The sequence below is a fragment of the Ochotona curzoniae genome, unplaced genomic scaffold (genome assembly GCF_017591425.1).
Source record: "Ochotona curzoniae isolate NIBS_2020 unplaced genomic scaffold, NIBS_Ocur_1.0 contig_291, whole genome shotgun sequence".
Classification (NCBI taxonomy): domain Eukaryota; kingdom Metazoa; phylum Chordata; class Mammalia; order Lagomorpha; family Ochotonidae; genus Ochotona; species Ochotona curzoniae.
Window position 1 is genome coordinate 16,475,096 of NW_024465649.1, and position 17,956 is coordinate 16,493,051.

General features: G+C 39.7%; 1 protein-coding gene across 1 annotated transcript in view; it reads left to right on the plus strand.

Annotated features, from left to right (window-relative positions):
- Positions 1-17,956, plus strand: part of AGBL4 (AGBL carboxypeptidase 4) — a 1,125,681-nt gene that overhangs the window by 627,919 nt on the left and 479,806 nt on the right. Inside the window, exon 5 of the mRNA XM_040978580.1 lies at positions 14,278-14,494. Within this exon, the coding sequence (XP_040834514.1) occupies positions 14,278-14,494 (217 nt within the window). The remainder of the gene's footprint in view (positions 1-14,277; positions 14,495-17,956) is intronic.

Here is a 17,956-nt window from a genome sequence, read left to right on the forward strand (position 1 = left end):
GATAAAATCCTGAAAAAGTAAGCATACAACTCTCCTTCTCTATTCCACATCCTGCAGTTCCCCTTCTCCCTTCATTTTAAAAAAATTTTTGCAAAAGCATAATTTCTGTCCACTCTATAATCCCAGGCTTACTGCAGCCTTTGCTATAACAGTAAAGAATTAGAAAGTAGAGGGCCCAGCGTGGTGGCCTAGAGGCTAAAGTCCTCGCCTTGCACACACTGCTATTCCATACGGGCACAAGTTCCAGGATTACCTGGAAGCCCTCCTTATAATCCAGCTCCCTGCTAGTGGCCTGGGAAACAGTTGAGGACAACCTAGAGCCTTGGGACCCTGCACCTGTGTGGGAGACCTGGAAGAAGTTCTTAGCTCCTGGCTTCAGATCTGCGCAGCACTGGCCATTGTTGTCACAGTACCAGCTGTGGCGATCACTTGAGGAGTGAATCATTGGACAGAACTTCTCCTCTGTCTCGCCTCCTCTGTGTATATCTGATTTTGCAATACAAATAAAATAAAATCTTAAAAAAATTAGAACATAGAGCACAGTTTGACAAAAATATATAAACAAAAAGCTAAAAACAATCAGATCACAAGATGCCCATGCCTATGTGTTTTGTTTTGTTTTCTTTTGTATTACATATTAGCTACTCCGTATCAGAAAAGATCTGTGGTAGCTGTCCTTTGTTGGACTGGCTTGTTTCACTAAGCAGAAGAGTTTCCCGTTACATCCGCTTTGCTACGAAAGGCTTTCTACTCGAGTAGAGCATGGTACTCTCCAGTTAGAAACATGAGCTGCATCAAAAGCGTGGCTGCTTTAATGACATATCCCAAAATATAATCTTTAAATTTTGGAGTCAAGTTTTGTATTCTAATTGTTCTTTCATTGTATGATGTGTGTGGTTCCTCCTTGGCAATTGTAAAGACACATGTCAAGGTTCTTTGTTCCCAAGATTTCTTTTCAATAATTGCAATGTGATAAAATCTTTAAAATCTAGAATACTGGAGTACTTAATTTATTTAGTACTTGATTCAATATTTAAGATTTCTTACTAATGTGTGAACAAAACATAAACAAAATTTAGAAGTCTCATTAACAACTACAAAACTTCAAAATTAACATTGATTAACATAGCAAATTATTGAGACCTCATAATTTGTAAAAAAAAAATCAGTGGGCGCCTATCTACTTTCCTTAAATATGGTAGATTATTTGTATGTGTATGTGGGATTTAACCTTTGCTTAAAGCAAACATTGTGCAGCTCAGTTTTCTTATGTTTTGACAATTATGATTTTAATACAAATATGAGTTATGTGGATACCTGACACCATTTCAAAATACGTTTATACCTCATAGTTGGTTGATGTGCCATGCATTACTTTCACTAAAATTTTTATGAATATTATAGTCCTACACAAAATGATCATTATTATTAAACTTTTATTACATTATCATTATCTCTAAGACAGCATTTTACCTTCAATAGAAAAATTTTCCAAAAGCTTTAGCTTGTTTCCATGAATCTTTGAAAATAATTGAATCATGTTGAAGTTGAATTAAGTGATTGAAATATCTGATGACACTGAAATAAATCTGCTTGAATTCTGCAGCTAATTTAGCAGAGACGTTGACAACTACCACTTTATACATAAGAAACTTTGGAAATTATATAAAACATTCTAGACGAACAGTCATGTATTCTAAATAATAAGCTGTACTACATATCACTTCGGAAATGTTGCTTTTCATTTAGAGTACAGTGCATGGCTGTCGTAAACTAATTCAAATCTCTTTTCCTATGTGTCTGTTTTACATGGTTACAGGTTTTTTTGAAAATAAATGTTAGCTATAAAAGTAGATGTAAGGGCCCGGCGCGGTGGCGCAAGTGGTTAAAGGTCCTCGCCTTGCACGCCCGGGATCCCATATGGGCGCCGGTTCTAATCCCGGCAGCCCCGCTTCCCTTCCAGCTCCCTGCCTGTGGCCTGGGAAAGCAGTCGAGGACGGCCCAAGGCTTTGGGACCCTGCACCAGCATGGGAGACCCGGAAGAGGCTCCTGGCTTCGGACCGGCATAGTATCGGCCCGTTGCGCTCACTTGGGGAGTGAATCATGGGACGGAAGATCTTCCTCTCTGTCTCTCCTCTGTGTATATCCGCCTTTCCAATGAAAAAATAATAAAAATAAATCTTTAAAAAAAAAAGTAGATGTAAGCAGATTAATGCCTTCTGCTTTTTATGTGATCATGTTTTCAGTACATATTCTATGTACTATCTACTGATCATAATTACCAACAAACATTTTGTGCAAGTTGCATATCCATCATTCTGTTTTAAGAGAAACAAAAGTTTTGTAATTTTCCTAAAATGTGTGCTTCTACATTTTTATCATATTGTTGATGAAAATGTGAGAAGAATTATTAAAGTATGACCAAATGTTTTAAAACCACATAATTTTAGATTTATACCTTACAATAAATAGGTCGAAGGGGCTGGTTAGTAGGCTAACCCTCCACCTGTGGCGCCAGCATTCCATTTGGGCAGCAGTACATGTCCTAGCTACTCTTTACTCCCTGGAGGGCCTGAGAAAGCATTGAAGGAGGGCCCTTATGATTGGTCTCCTCTCTGCACCCATGTGGCAGGCCTGGAGGAGGCTCCTGATTTCTGGCTTCGGGTCAGCCCAGCTCTAGCTGTGCAGACCCTTAAGGAGTCAACCAACAATTGGAATATCTTTCTCTCCTTTTCTGTGTAACTACCTTTCAAGTAAAATAATAACAATAATAGTAATAAAGGGAAAAATAACTATTTCATGATCATTCAAACATCTCCATATCTACTTCCCAAGCATAATTCACATTCACCTACAGTAGAATTTTCCATCTTTTCTGTTGCTCCCACTGACTCAGGCTTGTCGGCTCATCCCAAAGCACCCAGATATCAGATACGACCTCAGCTATCATCCCTTACTCTTGGAAATGACAGTTTTGAAATACAATCCATTTGTTTTTTCTTTGTAATTTCTCGATAATTCTAAAAGGGACACAGGACACTTTTAGCAGCCACGTTTTATAGAGACACATACAAGGGAAGAGTTCAACTTGCAGATCCTTGTCTAATGTTTTTGTCTTGCCATGCTTTAGGAATTTGGATCAAAGAAAACAGCGCTGGTGATGTAGAGTCTGTCCTTGGAAAAGGTGCTGGTCCTTGGAGTTTCCGGCTCTACAGGCACCTAGCCAGCAGCCACCCACTGCTTGGGACATTGCTTCTGATCATGATCAAGGAGAAGAATCAGTCTCAGCTATTTTCCAGCTCCAAATCAGACAAACTAATTGAGTGTAATTTTAAATTTTAATGGCTTGGAATTAATACCATTAATGGCCCAGTGTGTGGGTGTCCTTCTCCAGAAGGCACAGAGAGAGGAAAAGAAAAAAAAAACCTACGTGTAAAGTCAACTTTAAAAAATAAGCAATGCAATGTGTAGGACAAAAAGGTTAATTCAAGAATCGACCAGTGTCTTTTTGTTATCAAAAACTTGGCTGCCAGCATGTTACACTGTCTCTCTCCTCCAATCCCTGGTGTCCATCAGTTCCTGATAAGATGATAATCTGATTAGAACTGGGGTGTTAAAATGTGATTCCTGTAGCCCAGCACTCACTCTCTCTCCCCTCGCTGGAACTCACCAAGAGATTAGCTGTGATGAAGTGCAGAGAGAGATAAGAATAAATATACTGGTGACAGGAACACTATTATAATTATTTGGAGGGAGATAGGATTGGAATGAGAAGTGGTTTCTATTGGCCTAGGAAGGGAATATTTGTAACATGGGCATCAATGCCAGGCATCTGGCTGTTCTAGATGCCAAGAGAGGAACAGGACAGGGCCAACTGGCTCAAACGAGGTCATGGTCTTGGCTGTTCCAGCCAAAAGCAAACAAGGTTATATGCTTGCATTGCTGGCAAGGAAAGATATAAGAATGAGATCTTATATCAAATATACCTGAGAAAGTAGATACCAGCTTGCTTCCAATTCCTAGGTAGATAACGCAGGGGAACCAAAAGGTTGCAATCACAGTTGGTGGATAAATTCCAGGTAGCACAGCCTTGGCAGAGTGGGGAGAATATGTGCTTAGTCAGACAGTATGGTACATTGAATAGGTAGCCCATTAGTGGCATATAAGAAGTGATTATAATATGTCATTTATTTGGGCAATGTATCTGACTGAATGCCACATCCTTTTTCTGCAACCTGAAAAGGACTTCTGACCTGAATAGATTAATTATATGCTATTTCCAGTGACTATTAATTTGAGGGAAAAGTGAATTCCAGTGAGGAAGAATTGGGTTGGAAGTCAGTTCTTTTCATCCAAATGTTTGTCTTGATTAGTCAGGGCTCCAGTTTTGGGGACTCCCAAAGAGGTCTCAAAATTTTGCTTTAGAGAAGCTTTTATACTGTTGTGTAATGGTTACTTCATCTTTCCTGCATAATGATAACCTCCAAAACAATATTTTAAGAATTTAGGAGACAGCCCCATGTCGAAGCAAGTTAGATCTCTCCCTGTGGTGTCAGCACCCATACGAGCTCAGGTTCACATCCCTGCTGCTCCACTTCTGATCCAGCTATTCGCTTGGGATGGCATAGGATGAGGATCCAGGTCCTTGTCACCCTGCACCCATGTGGGAGACCCAGAAGAAGCTCCTGGTTCCTGGTTTCATATCATCTCAGCTCCAGCTGTTGCAGCCATTTGGGAAGTGAACCAGCAATGGAAGAACTTTTTCTCTGGCTCTTCTTGTCTCTCTGTAAATCTGCCTTTCAAATAAAAATAAACAAATCTTTAAAGAAAAAAGAGAATTTAGCTAATAGTTTGGAGAGAAGGCAGGTAAGATAGTGAGACAGAAATCATTTCTATACTAATTGAATCACAAATTTATTCATTTATTCAACAAACATGCATAAGCTCCTCTTTAACACCAATCTCTGGGCTAAATGCTGTGGATATTGACATGAGTCAGAAGCATAGAAGTATCACAATTAGTATTTAAAACAATTAATTCATCCTGGAATTGCTAACCATACTTCCAAAGAAGAAATTATTTTAGCTACTTCGCAGGATGTACTTGGTAGAAAAGTGTATAAAAAAAAAGCAATTATAAGCCAAAGGAATAGTGTTTAAAAAGTCAAGGAGTTTTCTGAAAGTGTGTGTTTAGAACATGATACAAATGTTTTAACATAGAAAGCACTATGGACATTGCTGTGAGAGTACTAAATACACATTCATTTATCCAATTCATAATCATCTTTTGAGTACCTTCGTCTGTACAAGGCACTGCATGGGCCTTGGCATGCCGTAGGTAACTGATAGTGGTTTCAGTGCTCACAGAGTACTCGAAACGTGGAGAAAAACAATTACTCAGACTGACGCGATGAGGTGGAGATGGTAAAGGAGAGGTATGAGCGTGTACATGCACATGCTTCCACGTATGCATCTGCCTGCGTGGGGAGATACGAGGACTTGACTTATAGGGCTTCCTCACACACGTGGATGTCCTCTTTGCTTAGCAGGAGGAACCTAAGGCAATGGTTTTCTCCAAAAACTGGATCAGCCTTGAATCTCTGAGTCTTGAAAGCATACACCTTGAATCCTTCATGGTCTCAGCACGATTAAGTATTTCCTTCCAGGGTGCTTTGGGAAATCATTAGCGATCTTCTTTTAAGAAGAGTTCCTGGTGTACTGGTGTTGTGGTCTAGCAGATAAGGCTAATGTCTGTGACACTGGATTTCCATATGGGTGCTTATTGGGTTCCGCTTGCTTCACTGCTGATCCAGCTCCCTGCTAATGGCCTGGGGAAGCCAGCAATGATGGCCCAAGTACTTTGGTGCCTGCTCTCATGTGAAACACCCAAACGAAGCCCTGTGTTCTGTGGTCTTCAGGGGTTGGTGAGGAGGGAGGTGATCCACAAAGAGAAGACCTCTTTCTCTCTAATTCTGACTTCCAAATAAATAAATAACATTTTAAAACAATTCTGATTGTGCCTTACTTTTCATTACAGTTTGCATAATAGAAATAACATGAAGAAATCTTTGTAAGAATTAAGAGTTAATTTAGGGGTGGCTGTGTGGCACACTGAATTATGCCATTGCCTGGGATGACTGCAACCCATGTTAGAGTGATTTTTTGAATCTTGGTATCCATGTTTCTGATTCAGATCCCCACTAATGCACCTTGGTTGGAAGTTATGATGGCTAAAGTACTTCAGTTCCTTTTACCCATGGGAAAACTAGGGGAAGGTCCTTACTTGTGGCTTCAGCCTGTCCATCCTGGAATATTGCAGTCACTTAGGGAATGAACTAGCTGATGCAAGATATCTGTACATGTGTGAGTGAGACTTAAATAAATAAATAAATAAATAAACAAATAAGAACAGTAATGAGTTAATATCACAAAACACTTAGAATGGTCTGGGAAATAGTACTATAGTAACTATTATATTTTTTGTTACATTGGTCCCATGGTCATCTCAGACGATCCGTGTTAAATAGAATCAGAGGCTGCCTTGTATAAACTAATGTCAGGTGCGGGAACTTTAACACATTGCTTAACATTCCACAAGCTCATATTCTCCTAGACATCAGGCCTGAGCTTTTCCTTCAGCTGAATATTAGTCTTTATTTTGAACCAAAATCAGTCTAATGATACTTGCATTGGCTTTCTGGGATGAATCTTTTCCCTTTTTATGGCTTTTTCAAAAATTAATTTTATTGCATTATGTGACACAATGTTAAAGGCACTGGGATTCCCCCAACGCCTCCCCGAACCCTCTCCCCATGGTGGACCTCTCCACCTTGTTGCATTACCACAGATCAAATTCAGTTGAGGTTCTTTCAATGGGAGTATTTACCAAGCATAAAGTCCAGCGTCTTATTATCCTAGTGGGTTGAACGATTTCTTGGTGAGACCATCTCTGGTCTGAAGGTAAAGCTGGCAAAGTATCATCCCAATCAATTAGAAGCTTTGACATAACATCAACAACCGTTTACAACCTTATGGAATTGATTGACATGGTATTGATTAACAATATGTTAATAAGAAAATGCAGGTTCTTAACTACATCCTGTGACTTCTTCATAGACATTTCAATTTTTAGTTTGTATTCAACCGGATTCCATACACCTCAAAATGGCTATAGATTACTATTCAGCTGTCTCGTCTATTTCTATTTTAGTATTTAGCTGTTTATCATCAGTTTAGGTACAGAACATTTTTTAGGATGGGTGTGCAGAGAAATCCCCATACCCCAGTGAGGCGTAACTAATCTTTGTGTCTCACCTAGTGAGATATGATTGAGTCCACGCTGGCCATTTCCTGTCTGATTCCAAGCTTTCCTTGTTGTTGTCTGTCCCTTCTAGGTTTTTTGTTGGTTTGTATGTTTGTTCGTTTGTTTTGAGGGGTTTCTGGAGCGATCCTAATGGTCACCGCAAGGGAGGGTGGGGACCCAGAGCCAGAGCTAGGCAAGTACCAGAAAGAGCTCACCTCCCTAGTCCTGAAGGAAGCTTATTATTCTTCTGTTTCTGCAGATCGCTCAGGGCTCCTGGTTGTCGTTCCGATGATGCTGATTTCTGTACGGCAGAGTTTGGACTTCTTCCATCCCCTGTGGAGTCTCTAGATGGGGGTGGATGACCTCAGAGTTCTCGGCCTCTGAAGGCACTCCTATTCCCCGTGGTCTCCTTGGCAGTTAGGGTGTAGTCCTTGGTGTCCATACTGATAGTCCTTGGTGTGGATTTGGGAGTCTTCAGGGTTGGGATACGAGCCTCCTCCTGCCCACCCGCTCCACTCTGGGGTCCCCCCCCGTTCCATACACATGACTTCCTGTTAAGAGGCTTTCAGGGTCGCTCCCGATTCCCCCTCTTATGCCTGTGTATCTTTACTATTGTCTAGTGCTGACTCGAGTCTGTTGTCTATGAGTTATCAGGTTTGATCCTGATAGGCTATATTTTATATTTTCCTCTCACTTTTTAGGGAAATGGAAGATTTCTCTGCATTCCCTCCCCATTACAAAGTAACATAGGGTATTAAGAGTGTTTCAGGTTTTACAGTTCTTTGATTTAGATCTTAAGCTTTCTGACTCACATTAATTGTTGTTTTATAGATTACAACGTATTATCTTATTGCATTGGATACAGGCTGTCAGAGATTGCAATAATATTACCTTATACAGGTATTATTTTCCAGATTAACAACTTTTCATCTCAAATTAAGGCAAACATGTGGTATTTAACCTTTTGGGATTAGTTCATTTCCCTTAGCATAATGGATTCCAGTTGGGCCCATTTGGCCACAAAGAACTGCATTTCATTCTTTTTAATAGCTGAGTAGTATTCCATGGAGTCTATGAACCATAGCTTTCTTATCCAGTTCTCTGTTGATGGGCATTTCGGTTGCTTCCAAGTTTCTGCAATTACTGATTGTGCTGCTATAAACATAGGGGTGCATGTTGGTTTCTCATGTAGCAGGTGTTTTGGATATATTCCTAGGAGTGCTATTGTTGGGTCATATGGTATGCTGATTTTCAGTTGTTTCAGTATCCTCCATACTGATTTCCATAGAGACTGTACAAGTTTGCAGTCCCACCAACAGTGGAGTAGGGTTCCCTTTTCCCCACATCATTGCCAGCAAGTGTTGTTGGTGGTTTTTGTATGTGTGCCATCCTTGCTGGCGTTAGGTGCTACCTCATTGTTGCCTTCATTTGGATTTCCCTTATTGCCAGGGAACTTGAGCACTTTTTCATATGTTTGTTTGCCACTTGGGTTTGTTCTTTTGTGAAATATCTGCCCATTTCCTATGCCCATTTTTTGAGTAGTTTGTTTGTTTTGGTTGTTCTGGAGATCTTTGTATATCCTGGAGATTAGCCCCCTATCACCTATGTAGTATGCAAAGATCTTCTCCCATTCTGTGGGTTGCTTTTTTACTTTGTCGATGGTTTCCCTTGCTGTACAGAAGCTTCTTAGTTTGATCAAGTCCCATTTGTTTATTTTGGTCTTGTTTGCTATTGCTTTTGGAGTCCTATTTAGGAAGTCAGGGCCTACACCCAGATCTTTTGTAATGTGTTTCCTACATTTTCTTGCAAGAGTTTGAAGGTTTCTGGGTGTAGGTTTAAGTCTTTTAACCATTTAGATTTGATCTTAGTGTATGGTGAGAGGTATGGGTCTATCTTCTTGTTTCTACAGGCTATCATCCAGTTGTCCCAACAGCATTTGTTGAATCGACCTTCCCATTTGTTTGGGTTGTTGTCTGTCTTTTTGGCAAAGATTAATTTACTGTATCTATGTGGGTTTCCTTCTGTTGTTTCTATTCTGTTTCATTGATCCTCTTCTTTATCTTTGTGCCAGCCAGTACCAGGCTGTTTTGATAACCACTGCCCTGTAGTATGTCCAGAGGTCCGGAACTGTGATTCCCCCTGAAAAGTTCCTATTCTTCAGAATGGTTCTAGCTATTCGTGGTTTTTCGTGTTTCCAGATGAACCTTTGTATCATTTTTTCCAATTCAATGAAGAATGTTTTGGGTAATTTGGGATTGTATTGAAAGTATATATTGCTTTTGGTAGTATAGACATTTTAATGATATTAATTTTGCCTATCCAGGAGCATGGGATGTTGCTCCATCTTTTGAGGTCTTGTTCAATTTGTTTTTTGAGTGTTTTGTAATTTTCTTCAAAAAGGTCTCCTACGCTTTTGTTTAAATTTATTCCTAGATACTTCATGCTTTTCTCTGTTATTTTGAATGGTAACTTGCTGGTTAGATCTTCTTCCATCTTGGGGCTGTTTGCATACATTATGGCTGTTGATTTTTGTTCATTCGTTTTGTACCCTGCCACATTTCCAAATTCTCGTATAAGTTCTAGAAGTCTCTGTATTGAGTCTCCTGGATTTTCTACATAAAGGACCATGTTGTCTGCGAATAGTGAAAGCTTGACTTCTTCATTTCCCATTATGGCTTTTAAAAAAATAAATTAGCAGATATTGTTTGAAATCTTTCTGAGGCAAGAAGCAGCACAATCCTTATTTTCAAGAAGTCTATATTATCTTCAAAACATTGTGCAAACATCCATTTAGTTCTTCTCTTGTTCATTGTTTAGACACAAACCAGGTTATTAAACTTTATTTAGAAGTCAGTGCTGTGGCACAGTGAGTTAAGCCTCCATCCATAACACCAGCATCCCATATGAGTACCAGTTCAACTTCTAGCTGCTTCACTTTTGATTCACCTACCTGCACATGAGACTGAGAAAACAGCAGAAGATTCTCTCAAGGGCCTGTGGTCCTGCCACACACATAGGAGACCTGAATGAAGCTCCTGGCTTCTGGCTTCCACCTGTCAGCTCCTACTGCTTATTTGGGAAGTGAGCAATTTGAAGATCTCTCACCGTTGTTGCTTCTCTTTCTGTTACCCTGCCTTTCAAGTAAATACATTTTTTTAAGTTCATGTTCTTAAAGAAAACCTATTATCATTTTTCAAAATAGAGAAAAATTCATAAAGATTGAATGGCAAAAGAAAGTTTTAGAGAGGAAATATGTTAAAGAATAGAAATTTACTCCTGCCATTTTTGCTTGTTGATTAAAAACTATTAGAACTGTTGTAAGCTGCATCTGTGAGCAGTGGTTTACCAAGCAGAGACTATGACAAGGAGACAGTCCAGGTCAAGGGACGATCAAGTCCAAGATATGGAGGTGTTGTGTTAGGGAGTTGTGAGTTGTTCAATATGAATAAAGCATAAGGTTCAAGAATGGAGAACTGGATAACAATGCCAAAAACATGGAAAGACAGCAAGGCACCTTGTGAGCCAAACTGAAATGCAAGGATAGCAAGTTTTTTTTTTTTTTTAATGTTTTTTAAGCAAAAAAGCACTGATGAAAGAACAGATCTTTCTGGAGGTTAAAGGCCCCGCAGTGGGTGGCAACGGGAAAAGGGACTGTGGGAAGAGCCTTTGAGTTCGTGGGCCTACATGCAGTACAGGCTCTGAGGTTCACTAATCTTGCAAACTTGGAAGTTTTTGTTTGTTTTTACTTTGCTGAGCTTTGATTTTTATTTTCCTCTCTGTGTAAAAGGCATGTTAAAAGCCTCCCAGCTTATAAGGTCATAATGGGGATTAAATAACACATATAAAGCACTTAATATTATGCCTTGAGATATATAATGAATCTACCATATGAAAAATAAGAGAAAAATCAGAAGTGCATTTCAAATGAGATATTTTTCCTCCCTCGTGATTTGCTTTTGTATTACTTGAAAGTCCTGGTCAATTTGGCCTTGCTGAGCCCCACTCTAACAGCTTTCTGTTTGTGTCTTTTGCAAACTATAGAAACCCTAAACCCTGAGTGGCATCTTAGCATCCTTGAGTCATTACACCAGGCTCCATTAGCTCCACTCTGTCTACTAATCAGGTTAGGCATCCTGACCACTCAGGAGAGCAGCTAGGGCAGCTGCAGGCAGTACATAAATTCTCCTGATAGCACATAATCAGATTCAGTGGAGACGGCAGGCTCAGAGAATCAAGTTGCTGAACTTGGCCATGAGAAGAAAGAACTGGAGTGATTGAATTTGAAGCATGGACTTTGATTGGATATACTGGGAAATTAAGAGCTGAAAACAACATTATAACCCCAGGCCCCTTAGTATTGTAAGAATCACTTGCCTGTGAAGACATGCTCACCCAGCACTTCAGGAAACTCAGAGCTCAGCATCAAAGCCAGAAGCAGAAGCAACCACCACAGACCTTTGGTTGCAGACCACAGATCCACAATCACTGGAAATCTTCCTTGCTTGGGAATTTGAAACCCAAGACTGCCAGGTCTTCAGTCACACCACAAACGAAGAACATTAGATATTAGATATTCTTCTTGTATGCTCATCCATTCTTCTAACTCCTAGCTTGGCTCTCCACTGATTGCCTTTCAAATTGATAAATTTTCCTTCTGGGACTCACTCTGAAGTTAATAATCTCACGTGGATAGTTCACCCTTTTAGTCTACTTTTTCTTTCATTTCTCACTTCAACCAGAATCTGCTTGGTACATGAATTTGAGATTTACCGAAATGAATTGACGACTGACTTCTTTTTAAATTTTATTTTATTTTTATTGGAAAGTTAGATACACAGAAAGGAAGATCTTTCATCTGTTGATTCATTCCCCAAGTGACCTCAACGGCCAGAGCTACACCGATTCGAAGCCAGGAGCCTGGAGCCCCCTCTGTATTTCCCACATGGGTGCAGGATGTCAAGGCTTTGGGCCTTCCTTAACTTCTTTCCCAGGCCATAAGCAGGGAGCTGGATGGGAAGTGGGGCCACTGGGACACAAACCGGAGTCCATATGAGAACCTGGTGTGCAAAATGAGGACTTTAGCTGCAAGCCTACCACGCCAGGCTCAACAACTGACTTCTATAGAGAAAGTTTTTTCCCACATGCCCCTTTCAGGAGAGCTTTCTTATAATCCACATACAGGATGATAAGGGGAAGATGATTTTTCTTCTCATTTATGCGTCTTTCAAGCCACTATTTATGTGTCTCATCACTGTTAACTCTAGAATTTCAAGATGGGAAGCAAAAAGTGCCTAGGGGATTTGTTTTAAAGCTACACATGCATTGTGAGAAGATTTTTGTTACTTATGTGTTCATTCACATTGCCTTTGGGAGCAGGGGGTAAATGGACTTTTTGTTGGCCCTAAAGATGCCCCTCCATAGCCTTTAATACTGCCATTGATTTTCATGTGAAAAGTCCTGTTCTTCTGTGGCTTGTACCAAGTGTCCGCCATCCTGTCCTTACACTTTCAGTCTATACTCCATTTTAGACAACATGGCCTGCTATTTCTGTCACTTCTTTCTAATATAATCGATCAAATGACTTTTTAGTTCAACCCAATTATTTGTACAAACCTCGATTCCCTGCTGCCCCACAGGAGTCTCACAGCCTTGCCTCCCATCCTGGCTACTTAGTGCCTTGAAAGATGTTAAGATAGTCCATAATGAACACTAATCTCTTATAAAGCCATTAGATCTAACACTTAACAATTTTTTTTGCAGGCTGCTCTGCTAGGGCTAGCACCATTCTAATTTTCCTCAACTACCTCTCATGTCTCTTCCTTGTGGTTTGCTCTCTATGCCTCTGTGCCCTCTTGGCTTTCAGTTGAGTATGTCTAGTCATTAGAGATGAGACTTACGTTCCCCATCCACTGAGCCAACTTCCGCCAAAGCATCTTTGTCCTAAAGCATCTTTCAAACCAGTCCTGAGGTATAAAGAAGACTTACGAAGTAGCTAATGAGGAAGCAAGAGATTCTACAAAATATGTAAGCTGTCTGACCTGGTGCCATCAACATAGGATCATGGAAAGGCATAATCAGGGATGGAATGTTGAGGATTAAGAGGATTTTTAAGTGAAAGAACACCCGGGGAAACAGTGTGAAGTGTTTGAACATCAAGTATGAGAGGGAGAGTAACTGTGCAGAGGGTAAATGAGAAGTTAAGTGAACTCTAACTGGAACATCTTCTTTTTCTCATATATCTATCTCAGTACACCTTACTGAAAAATGAGCATGATGGCTTAGCCAACTACCCACACAGCATGTTTGAAAGCCATATTTCCCAAAGTGCTTCTGTTGAAAATTAATCTCATGTAACTCTCTACAGAAAAATAGTAGCAATAATTTAGAAAGCTTGTTGAATATTTGTCCCTTCCTTGGACAGTCACAATGCACATTTGTTTATTTTAAAAGCTCAGAGTTAGTCTTGTAACAAAGAAAAATCTGACTTGCCTGGGAAAAGTGGACCTCTCCTGTTTATGTCTCCGTAATATTATACCTTTTATTTTTACTCAAAGCACTTTTGAAATGTGCAACCAAATTGTCTGTTTATTTTTAATATTTTATTGACTGTGTCTCCACTAGAATTTATAATCTGTGAGAATTGAGACCTTGCCTGTCTCGTTTTTCATTAAAACCCTATGTAGCTGGTATGCATACATATGAAGTGTTCAATTTAGAAACAAACAGAACAAAAATGAAAGTTGTTCATTTTCATTCAATTTTATATTTGATAAATAAATTGAATATAATGGTGCTGGATTTTGAAGAAAACGCTCAAAGTCAAGTTTGATTTTGTCTGTAGCTGGTTTGCTGGGGATTACCACTATCACCTCCCATGGTCCTTGCTAGTTCTGTTCCTAGACCTTCATCCCCTGTATTGAATTCTGAGGTTTCAATAGTTATCTGATATGCCCAAATTTCTTCATATCTTTCAGGCAGAGACTTCCACCAAAAAATGTTTACTACTACCGCTGCCCAGACCATAGAAGAAATTATGTGATGTCCTTTGCATTTTGTTTTGACCGAGAAGAGGATATTTACCAGTTTGCTTACTGCTACCCGTACACCTACACCCGCTTCCAGCATTACCTTGACAGCCTGCAGAAGAGAAACATGGATTACTTCTTCCGGGAGCAACTGGGACAGAGTGTGGTAAGATCTGTGCCTGGTTTGGACATTCCTGGGGTGGGAATTTTCCAATGAATTCTTTCAGCATTAAGTAATTGCTGTGCCATTGCAGATTATTTGTAGGGATATGACATTCTATTAACTATTTAATTATTTTACTATGTTATATTAATGCAGTAATTTTTAGTCAGCAAATAATGGTTGGATAAAATCATAATTCAATAATTATTCATCTCTTAAGTAGTATAACTAAATATTTAGTGTTAACTTTTAATATTGTTCATTGCTCCTCTATGTAACAGGAAGTCACAGAATAAGATATAAGACAGAGTTGTTTTTTTGAATGACACTGCTAAATTTTTCCAAAGTAATACAAAGATTTTGATAAATCCCCAAAACTGAGAGACAAAAAGGAAGTTCTCCTGGATATTACATGAAATATGTGAAAGAAGTTTATGCTTATGAGCCTCTGGGAGGAAAAATGTATTTTTCTGTTACCCAACTTGTCTGCAGTACAGGTTGGCAGATGGTGTGCGATTTGGTTTATAGATGAATTTTGTCTATGCCACCAATGGCTCCCTATTCTTTCCTGTCTCTAGCTTTCTTTCTGTGGGCTTGGAGATTTCAGCATCGATGCCTTATCGATCCTCATATGAAAATTACCCACAGTTGTTGGTTTAAATTAACATAAACTTATCTTGTAATTCTGGCAGGTAGAACTCAAAATGGGTTTCAGCCAGCTAAAGTTAAGATTATCAACACATAGGCAATTCTTCTGGAGGTTGTGACAGAAAAGTCATTTGACTGTCTTTTCCAGTTTCTTGTAGCTGCTTGTATTTCTTGGTTTGTATTTTCTTGTATTTCCTTACAACATGAAAGATACCTATCATCATTTAATGTTACTTTGATACTGATTCTCCTTACTTCCTCTTTCACATAATAAGGATCTTTGTAATGGATTTTATTAGGTGTCTCAAACTGCAGGACACGATGCTCAAACCCTGAGGGTGGACTGGGAATGCCGGGCTGCTAGCCCCTGGGCTGCTGGCCCAAGAAACACACACACACGTACTTGGTGGAAGAGTGCCTCCTGCTCTCTATTTTATTCCTCATATATATACCTTCTTCTCTAGGGCAGGAGGGAAAGGTGGGGTGGTTTCCTGGAAGTAGTTATCTTCTTTGAAACAAGGAAGGAACTAATTATCTATTGAAACAGGAGGAACTAATCATCTTTTTGAAACAGGGGAGGAACTAATTATTTGAAACAGGAACAAGGGTGGAGGTTCTATTCCACTTGCTCTATCCAGGATGTTCCAGCCTAATATCCTGCTTGCCCAAGGCAGGCTTTGCAATGTAACAGGCTGTCAGGTAGGCCAAGTCTAAGGCTCATAAGTCTGTGGCTCCTAACAATTAGGTCCATTGTATATCCTAAAATAACCTCCCTACCTCAAAATCTTTAACTTGGGGGCTGGAGCTGTGACAGAGGGTTAGGCTGTCTCCTGCGCACTGGCATCCTACATGAGCACCAGTTTTGAGTACCAGCTTCTTCCCTTCCAATCTAGTTCCCTGCAAAAAAGCAGAGATAGCAGCAGAATATGGTGCAGAATATGGTTCAGAATATAGTTCAGAATAAGTTCACAGGCCTCTGTACCAACACTGGAAAGCCAGGTTCCTGATTCCAGCCTGGCCCAGCACTGGCCATTGCTGCTACCATTTGGGGCATGAACCAGTGAATGGAAGATCTTTCTTGCTCCTTACATCTCATTCCCTTCCTCTAACTCTCCCTTTCAAATAAATAAGATAAAACATTTAACATTTTAATCATGTCTGTAGATCTTCTTCCAGGTAACATATCCATAGGGATTGCGAGTTAGACCTCAGACATTTTGGAAGGAGATCATGCATCACTTTGCATACCACATCTTTTCTCTGCCCCATGTTGCTCACCTGCCCAAAGTAGGATCTGAAGTTATTCTTTTCAACAGACTCATAAATTTTACTCTTTTTTGTCAGAAAGTAAGGAATAATCAGGTGATAATTGGGTTTCATGTTTCACTCTCCACGAAGGGTGGGTCATCCCTAAAATATGTATAATGAGTGTATCTAAAGATTCCAACTGAAGATTCTGGTTAGAGCTGGCAGAGGATGTTGTACTTCATATGTGTTTTAGTGGAGATGTGAACTTTATGCAATGACTATTGGTTCCACACTTCAATGTATTCAGTATCTGAGAAGTAAATCTGTCATGATGATTTTTTTAAAATAAGAATTTATTTTTATTTGAAAGGCAGATATTCAGAGAGAAGGAGAGACAGAAAGAAATATTTTCTGTCTACTGGTTCACTTCCTACGTGGCCACAATGGCTGGAGCTGTGCCAATCCGAAGCGAGGAACCAGGAGTTTCTTCCAGGTCTCCCACACGGCTTTTTGTCGTCTTGTACTGCCTTCTCATGCATGCCATCAGCCGGGAACTGGATGGGAAATGGAGCAGCCAGGACACAAAATGGCACCCAAATAGGAGCCTGGCACACACAAGGTGAAGATTAATCCACTAGGCTACTGTACCGAGCCCAAAGATAATCTTATAGTCTGAGATTCTCTATGCAGGATGATTTTGCTAACTATCTTCTACTCCATTCTTCATCCTAACAGTTCTTCTGGTGGGTATTATTTTTGACTAGTGCCTATATATCTTGAAATGAAAGTTGGGACATATGGTGTATGAGTAAGCATGGTAGCAGGAAACAAGGTGGTCTCAAATTAGGATAGTTTGATGAGAGTTAATAAACATGCTATTTACAAAGTAGACATTATATAGGGAAACCGAAAGGTGTATTGAAGCTCCCTGGAGGTGTTCAAAGGGTGTGAAGGGGTTTAAAGGGTGTGAAGGGAATAATGGTTACTACAGCACAAGAGTGGAAGGTCATTTATGGAGCCACATTTAAAAAGAAATGATAACTTTCAATTGAAAAATGCAAATAGCCTGAGACGAACATACAGGAAAGAAGATTAGAAAAAGTAAGTTCCTGTCCTTCATTTCCTAAACTTTCTTTAATCTGCTAAACTTCTTTATTAACCAACTCAACTAGCGGGCAAAGGAAAAGGGACTGGTTGATGTAATCCATACAGATGAGCCTCCCAGGGAAAGAAGAGTGGAAGAGGGCAGAAAATGTAGAGGGGCAAATAAAACACAATGGGCATACTATGTATACAGGGTCTAATCAATAGTACGTTGCTGGGAATAGTGGGATTGTTTGATATGGCAGTGGCAGAAAAATTTTGAGATGAATGATGAATAAACATGGATTAACATATGGATTGTTATATTGTTCAAGAGAATCAAGAAAATCATTAATTGCTTGTGACTTTTAAGGGCACAATCTGCATTTCACTCCATGTCTACACCAATCTGTTGTTAGATTTATTCCAGGCACCAGGTGTACATTGAATGGATAATGAGTCAAGGGAGGGAGGGAGGGAGAGAGG